The sequence below is a fragment of the Rattus norvegicus genome, chromosome 5 (genome assembly GCF_036323735.1).
Source record: "Rattus norvegicus strain BN/NHsdMcwi chromosome 5, GRCr8, whole genome shotgun sequence".
Taxonomy (NCBI): Eukaryota; Metazoa; Chordata; class Mammalia; order Rodentia; family Muridae; genus Rattus; species Rattus norvegicus.
The window spans coordinates 14,515,855-14,523,993 of NC_086023.1; the positions used below are offsets into that span (position 1 = coordinate 14,515,855).

Below are 8,139 nucleotides of genomic sequence, written 5' to 3' on the forward strand. Positions count from 1 at the left end.
CAATTCTAGATTTCCAATTCATAATTTACAAAAATAATGCAAGTATTCAAGTATTAATACTTATGCAAAGATAAGTTTATTAAGATTAAAAAAATAACATCCAGGACAGAAATAACCATGGAATCTGCTGGGTGTAGCCTCTCCTTTATAATCTCAGCACTTGGCCTGAGTGAGTTCCAGGCAGCCTTGGCTCCATAGAGAATTCCAGCCTAGCATTTGCTAAAAACTAAAACCCAAGCCAATTAAACAAAAGCCATCAGCTACAAACAAAATGACAACCATTTTCTGGAGTAACAAGGTTAATTACCATCATTTAGTGTGGTTCCAAATTATTGGCCAAATGCACCACCTGAACCAACATCAAGAAGCACCATACTTTAATTATAGTTAGTGCCAAAAGAATGTTTGAGTTTTCCTAATACCAGGGGTCATTTATAACCATTTTAACTTTTTTTTTTTTTTTTTTGCAAGCACACACGTATTGGTACCCATGTCACTGGCTTCACATATAACTTCTACCGGCAAACTTGTAAATTTCCCCCTTCTTCCTGCTTTGATAAATATACAAGCTTTATTACCAAAATAATGCAAAAATGCTGAAACCAGTCTACTATAACCTAGAAATTTGATCAACCTTTACCCAGCATCCAAAGTCAAGATAAAAAGGCAGGCATTAACTTATTCCTGGTTCTGACCACAGTATTTCTGTAATTCTCATAATCTCAAAACACACCAACCAGTCAGTGTCTCCATTAATTCGTAGTCCAGCACTGACTCGAGGGGAGGCAAACCTGCCCGTTCAATGTCAAGCTCATTGAGGACAGCGGCCACCTCCTGAACCAGCCTACAGCAAGTACGGTTCTAGCTTTTCAGAAGAGGTCCAGAGGGGAGAGCACTACTTTCTCCTCTTCCCTCCATGGTGCGGCACTCCTTTCTTCTTGCCACCTAAGGCAGGTGGCCTGGAATGCTTCTTGCCTCCCAAGACTCCTTTCCTTTTCTCTCCCTGACTCGGTGGACCGCCCTTTCTCCTGCCCGAAGGTCCTTGCCGGCCCCCTTTTTTCTTGCCTTTCTGGCTCATTTTCCTCCTCTTGGCAGCCTCCTCTTGGTCCTCTTCCCTCATCTGCTTGTTGGTGGCCCTCGTCACGTCCAGCTGAGGTTTCTTGCTGTTCATGACTCGAAGTAGCTCCAGTTGGTTTTTTTTCTCGGCTGCAAAGTCCCCAAAGAGGGGCTGAAACTTCCTCTTCTTGCCGGAGCCCCGGGGCGCTTTCTCCTTGGGGAGGCGCTCCTGGAAGCGTCCCACAGAAGCGGTGGAGACCTTGGCCACTTGCATGGCGCGGCCCAGCTCCTCCTTACTCTGGTGTCCCGTAGGGTGCAGGCCGGCTGAGCTGGGCATCTGCATCTTGTGCGCGCGGGCCAGGTTCCGCAGTCGGTTCAGCTCGTTCTTGGCCACGCGTTCTTTCTTAGCCCGAATCCTCTTGGCGAACTGGTCTTCCATGGGGTCTGCGCTCCCAGGCACCTCGATCAGCCACTCCTTAGTGTCATCTCGGGCACGTTTGTAGCCCCAACGGCGTCGCCACTGGCCACTCACCTCGTCCCACACGAGGTTGGTCTTCTTCTTGGGACGGATGCCCTTAAGGCGCGCGAACTGCTGCCAGCGGGTGAGCGGTCGTGGCCGGGGCAGCGGCTTCTCGCGGGGCAGGCGTGTGGCGGGCTCAGGCAAGCGCGCTACCACCGCCTCCTCCACGCGCTCGGTTGGCAGCTGCCATAGTTGGTTGACAAGAAGCTGCGTGTTGTCCCGCGCCAGGGCCCGCAGCTCGGCCTCCGGCGAGGGTCCGGCCTGGCGCAGCACCGTCGGGGGGTTGCGGTCCGAAGCCAGCAGGTTGCCCAGGTCGAACTCCAGCTCCAGCTCCTTGTGCACCGTGATGCGCTGCAGCTTCTCCGCCTCCTCCTGCTTCGCTTTGGCCAGCAGCTCCTCCACACTCTGCCCCTCCATGGCTCTCGCCGGCTCCGTTCCCTCACTTTGGGGCTGCAGCGGAATGCTTTGCTACTATGGCAGAGCCCAAAAACCAGCCACCACGTGCGGACGTCCGGACTCGTAATCCGGAAGAGAAAAGCTCACTTCCGGGAACCTGCTCTCAACTGGGCGGTGAGGGAAGGACCGGCAGAGGGCGGCATTGGAGAGCAGATGGGCTTAGAGGCGGGACTTGGACTCGTAACCGGATGTTGGCTAGACTGGCGCTGAAGGTTGGCTGAATGAAGACTAACAAGCGCAAGGCCTGGTTGGGACTACGTTTCCCAGCATGCCGCGGGGTAGGGGCGGTCGCTGTAGGAAGCGGGCTGCTCAAACTCTTGGAACTGCAGGCGGGCGTTGTAGTTTCCAGATGGAGTTTACACAACAGTACTTGAGGGTAAATCTATTACAGAAGTGTATGGACGACACAAATTATTTCCCCAGAGTTATATAGTCCGTTTTCTGTACTCTAGGTGTGAGCGGAGAGAGATCCCACACAGATCCACAGGAATAGAAAATTGGGCAGGGCGCAGGGCGCAGGGCACAGGGCACAGGGCAGGGGGCAAGGCAGGGGGCAGGGGCAGGGCAGGGAGCAGGGAAGGGGGCAGGACAGGGCAGAGGGCAGGGCAGGGTAGGGGGCAGGGCGCAGGGGGCAGGGCAGGTGGCAGGGGGCAGGGCACTGCAGCCCCAGCCCTCGGCCAGCCCTCGGCCAGCCCTCGGCCAGCCCTCGGCCAGCCCTCGGCCAGCCCTCGGCCAGCCCTCGGCCAGCCCTCGGCCAGCCCTCGCCCAGCCCTCGCCCAGCCCTCGCCCAGCCCTCGCCCAGCCCTCGCCCAGCCCTCGCCCAGCCCTCGCCCAGCCCTCGCCCAGCCCACTACACATGGTTACTTTGATCAGTGCAACCAGTACTTAAAGGGATTTCATCAGTCTTTAAAAATCACATTAACTTAGATTTACTTTTTAAAACATGAAACTAAATAACTTATTTGTCGTGCTGTCACACATATATGGCGGTCAGAGGAGAAATTTCTTAAAGTTCTGCGAATTGAACTGAGGTTGTCAGGATTGGGAGCAAATGCTGAGCAAATGTCAGGATTGGGAGCAAATGGGAGCAAGCAAGTGAGCCTCCTTCTTGGCCCTTGCTTTCTCAATGGTGCTCAATTTCATCTCCTTCTGGGAATTATGGTAGGAATTATTAAGGATGATTCAGCCACATTTTAGATCTGCAGTTAACATTTTATTTTCACTCTCAATATTTTTGTTCAAGAAATCCAGAACACCAGTTAATTTGATAAAATATTAGCTAGGGGCACTTAAACCACTTAACTCACCTTCACATGGTTCAATTTTACTGATTCGTGATTTTCTGTTGAAAGTATTTCAATGAGGAGTTTTTAACACATTTCACACAAATGCATAAGGGGTGTGTGTGTGTGTGTGTGTGTGTGTGTAAGCCACAGGACAGTGGTTCTCAACCTTCCTGATGACCTTTGAATACATTTTCTGATGTTCTGGTAACCCTCGACCATAAAATGATTTTTATTGGTACTGTTAAGGTTTGGGTAACTGCTGCCTGTCTAAGCAGGCATTTTATGCTATTATTATTGTTACAAAGAACCTTTCTCATGTGCTATTACTATTGTTACTAGGAAACTTTCTCATGTCTGAGTTGGTTGTATATTCTGTGCTTTGATGTTCTTGGAAACCACTCGAAATAGAAGTCAGTTAGAACTGCTTTGTATAGTCAACCAACGTAAACTAAGCCAACTGCCAGCAGCACTTTCTGCAGCTGTGTATGAGATTATTTTTTTTTTATTTTTGACTTTTGACTTTATAAACTGACGCTGGGATGGACCCCAACATAACAGAGACGTTTGTACCAATATATAGCTATTCGGAATAAGCCTTCCATTTTGGGTAGGAATTGAAAAAAGTTTAAAGTTCCAGAGGCCTCCCTGAGAATTGACATCCCACTTGGCAGAAAGAGTTATGCACATGGGTAACTGACATCCTGGCTGGCAAGTTAAGACATGAACGTTATCAAGGCAAGTGTCCCACTAGCGTTGAATACCCCAACCAGTGGGAACAAGGTAAGTGTACCACAGAGACATATTTCTAAAAAAATCCCCTGTCTCTAAATCATGATTGGTGTTTATGGATTTCAGGCTTGAAAGCTCGGTGGGATTCCCGCTTAGGGTCCTGAGTCTGGTCTTTGGCCCTGTTTGCTCAGACCTGGGGTGAATACTCAATAAACTATCCCTGTCGGACTGAGATCAGTGTTTGTGTGGTTTGTGAGGGGACTTCTGGACCCCAACAGCTACTTTATAACTTGAATTTGCTTCCGTTATGGGTCATAATGTAAGTAATCTATGTTTTCCGATGGTCTTAGGTGACCTCTGTGAAAGGGTTATGTGACCCTCAGTGGGGTCGTCACTCCTAGATTGAGAGCCATTCCATAGGATGACACTAGGTGTCATGCTCCGTGACTCTCCTTCTTATTTCCCAGAGATAGCATCTCGCTCTGAACCAGGATACAGGCTGGTGACCGTCAAACCACAGGGATTCTCCTAATGTCTCTTCTTGGCCCCGAGATTACAGGAATACATAGTACACAGACACTCGGGCTTTCTGAGTCAGGTCTGAGTATTTGGGTTCAGGTCTTCATGCTTACAGAGCAAATGCTCTTACCACTAATCTATCTCTCCAGCCTTTTGAAAAACTTCTTAATCACATACCACATTTCCTTCAGTTTTAGTTAGAAACCTATTAAAAGTCCATTATTTTAAAAAGAAACAAAGCAGGTATAGCTATTAAATTTTGTGTAGAGAAGAAGATAGAGTAGCTACCAAACATTGTACTTTCATCTTCATGGAACTTTGGGTTTTAACACTGAAACTGAGTGTCTTAGGGTTTTACTGCTGTGAACAGACACCATGACCAAGGCAACTCTTTTTTTCCCCCCAAGGGGATTCTTATAAGGACAATACTTAATTGGGGCTGGCTTTCAGGTTCAGAGGTCCAGTCCATTATCATCAAAGCAGGAGCATGGCAGTGTCCAAGCAGGCATGGTGCAGGAGGAGCTGAGAGTTCTATATCGTCATCTGACTTCCAGGCAGCTGGGATGAGGGTCTTAAAGCCCATACCCTCAGTGACACACCTACTCCAACAAGGCCACACTTCCTACTAGTACCACCCCCTGGGCCAAGCAGATACAAACCACCACACTGAGTCTACTTGTTTTGCTGTTTGGAAAGGCTTTGTTTTCTAAAAATTGATCAATGAAGCATTCTGCACTTGCCATAATCTTATCACCACCTGTAAGATGATGCGTTTTTACTCATAAAACATCCAAGAAAATGAGATTTGTGCTAACTTTGAGATGTTACTTTAGAAGAAGATTAATTTATAGATGAAAGATTCATGTATAAAGGAAAGCTGTTTTGGAAGTTTAGAAGTATTTGTATTCAGTGTATCTAACTAGAAAGTTTAGGTCTACTTATTGAGTAATTATTTTTAATTAAATTTAAATTTATGAGAGCAAGATCTCAATGGGCAAGAAATCCTAACTGGTTATATCAGTGTATGCTTGCAGTCTGCATGCAAGAGACCACTTTTGGATACATAGCTGTCTGAAATGAAACAAATAGCCTTTAATTGTGTGCTCACTTGAGTGTGTGCATATGTGTGTGTGATAACCTACAATTGTGTATGTGTGTGTGAGAAAGTCTTCAATTGTGTGTGTATGTGAGAGAGATAACCTTCAAGTGAGAGAGAGAGAGAGAGAGAGAGAGAGAGAGAGAGAGAGAGAGAGGAGAGAGAGAGAACACAGGGATCTCGTGTAGCCCTGGCTAGATTAAATTCACCATGTAGACTAGACTGGCCTTGGATTCAAAGAGGTCTGCCTGCCTTTGCTTCTTGAATGTTGAGATTAAAGATTAAAGCAACTCTTTTTTTTCTTATTTTTGGAGCTGGGGACCGACCCAGGGCCTTGCTAAATCCCCAACTCTGCAACTCTTTAATTTTTTAAAGAGTAGATTCACTTAAGACCCAGTAATTAAGTCATCAGTAACCGTCTAAAGGAAAACAATGTTCAGTTGTCATTATATTAATATTGTTTAACAGTATAATATACTATGTGAGTATATATTAATCCTGACAAAGTTCCAGCCAAGCAAATTTTTCTTCTAAATTTCCTGTGCCAGCAACATTAAAAACACATGGAGCTTATGGCTCCTGCTGACTGGTTTGTTTCTAAAGATTAACCCATTGTTTTGTAGGATACCTAGAAAAGTGAAAATAAATAGAGTGGTTGTAGACTACACTTTTCATTTCTGGGGTTTTCACTTGCCAAGGACAAGAACCTCCTAGTGGCCAGTAAATGTCACTGTATCCTTTAGTGGCCAGTAGTTGTCACTGTATCCTTTAGTGGCCAGTAGGTGTCACTGTATCCTTTAGTGGCCAGAAGGTGTCACTGTATTCTTTTAGCATCTGAGCATCCTCAGCCTCTCCAGCCCTGGGAGACTCTGGTGTAGCAGAAGATGTATAAATTGTATCACTGGCATTTTTCAGATTTTACCCCTTTTGTCTCCTTATTTACAGTATGCGAATTTAGGGGTGCTCCTGGTTTTCTTCCTTTGGGTTTCTAGGGAGCACAGTTTGTCCCAGACTCTAGCTTATTATTATTTTTTTTTTATTAACTTGAGTATTTCTTATATACATTTCGAGTGTTATTCCCTTTCCCGGTTTCCGGGCAAACATCCCCCTCCCCCCTCCCCTTCCTTATGGGTGTTCCCCTCCCAACCCTCCCCCCATTGCCGCCCTCCCCCCATAGACTAGTTCACTGGGGGTTCAGTCTTAGCAGGACCCAGGGCTTCCCCTTCCACTGGTGCTCTTACTAGGATATTCATTGCTACCTATGGGGTCAGAGTCCAGGGTCAGTCCATGTATAGTCTTTAGGTAGTGGCTTAGTCCCTGGAAGCTCTGGTTGCTTGGCATTGTTGTACTTTTGGGGTCTCGAGCCCCTTCAAGCTCTTCCAGTTCTTTCTCTGATTCCTTCAATAGGGGACCTATTCTCAGTTCAGTGGTTTGCTGCTGGCATTCGCCTCTGTATTTGCTGTATTCTGGCTGTGTCTCTCAGGAGCGATCTACATCCGGCTCCTGTCGGTCTGCACTTCTTTGCTTCATCTATCTTGTCTAATTCGGTGGCTGTATATGTATGGGCCACATGTGGGGCAGGCTCTGAATGGGTGTTCCTTCAGTCTCTGTTTTAATCTTTGCCTCTCCCTTCCCTGCCAAGGGTATTCTTTTTCCTCATTTAAAGAAGGAGTGAAGCATTCCCATTTTGATCATCCGTCTTGAGTTTCGTTTGTTCTAGGGATCTAGGGTAATTCAAGCATTTGGGCTAATAGCCACTTATCAATGAGTGCATACCATGTATGTCTTTCTGTGATTGGGTTGCTCACTCAGGATGATATTTTCCAGTTCCAACCATTTGCCTACGAATTTCATAAACTCGTTGTTTTTGATAGCTGAGTAATATTCCATTGTGTAGATGTACCACATTTTCTGTATCCATTCCTCTGTTGAAGGGCATCTGGGTTCTTTCCATTTTCTGGCTATTATAAATAAGGCTGCGATGAACATAGTGGAGCACGTGTCTCTTTTATATGTTGAGGCATCTTTTGGGTATATGCCCAAGAGAGGTATAGCTGGATCCTCAGGCAGTTCAATGTCCAATTTTCTGAGGAACCTCCAGACTGATTTCCAGAATGGTTTTACCAGTCTGCAATCCCACCAACAATGGAGGAGTGTTCCTCTTTCTCCACATCCTCGCCAGCATCTGCTGTCACCTGAGTTTTTGATCTTAGCCAATCGCACTGGTGTGAGGTGAAATCTCAGGGTTGTTTTGATTTGCATTTCCCTTATGACTAAAGATGTTGAACATTTCTTTAGGTGTTTCTCAGCCATTCGGCATTCCTCAGCTGTGAATTCTTTGTTTAGCTCTGAACCCCATTTTTTTAAAATTATTTATTCTTCTTTCATACATTACATTCCAACTGCAGTTTCCCCTCCCTCCACTCCTCCCAGTTCCCCCATAAATCTTTTTTTTAAAATTTTATTTATTTATTTAT

General features: G+C 46.2%; 1 protein-coding gene across 1 annotated transcript; it reads right to left on the minus strand.

The window, feature by feature from the left end:
* Positions 1-448: 448 nt before the first annotated feature.
* Positions 449-2,082, minus strand: Rrs1 (ribosome biogenesis regulator 1 homolog). Its single transcript, NM_001079699.1, has one exon. It carries the CDS (start codon positions 1,991-1,993, stop codon positions 896-898), a length of 1,098 nt encoding a protein of 365 aa, NP_001073167.1. The 5' UTR covers positions 1,994-2,082; the 3' UTR covers positions 449-895.
* Between the last annotated feature and the right edge of the window lie 6,057 nt (positions 2,083-8,139).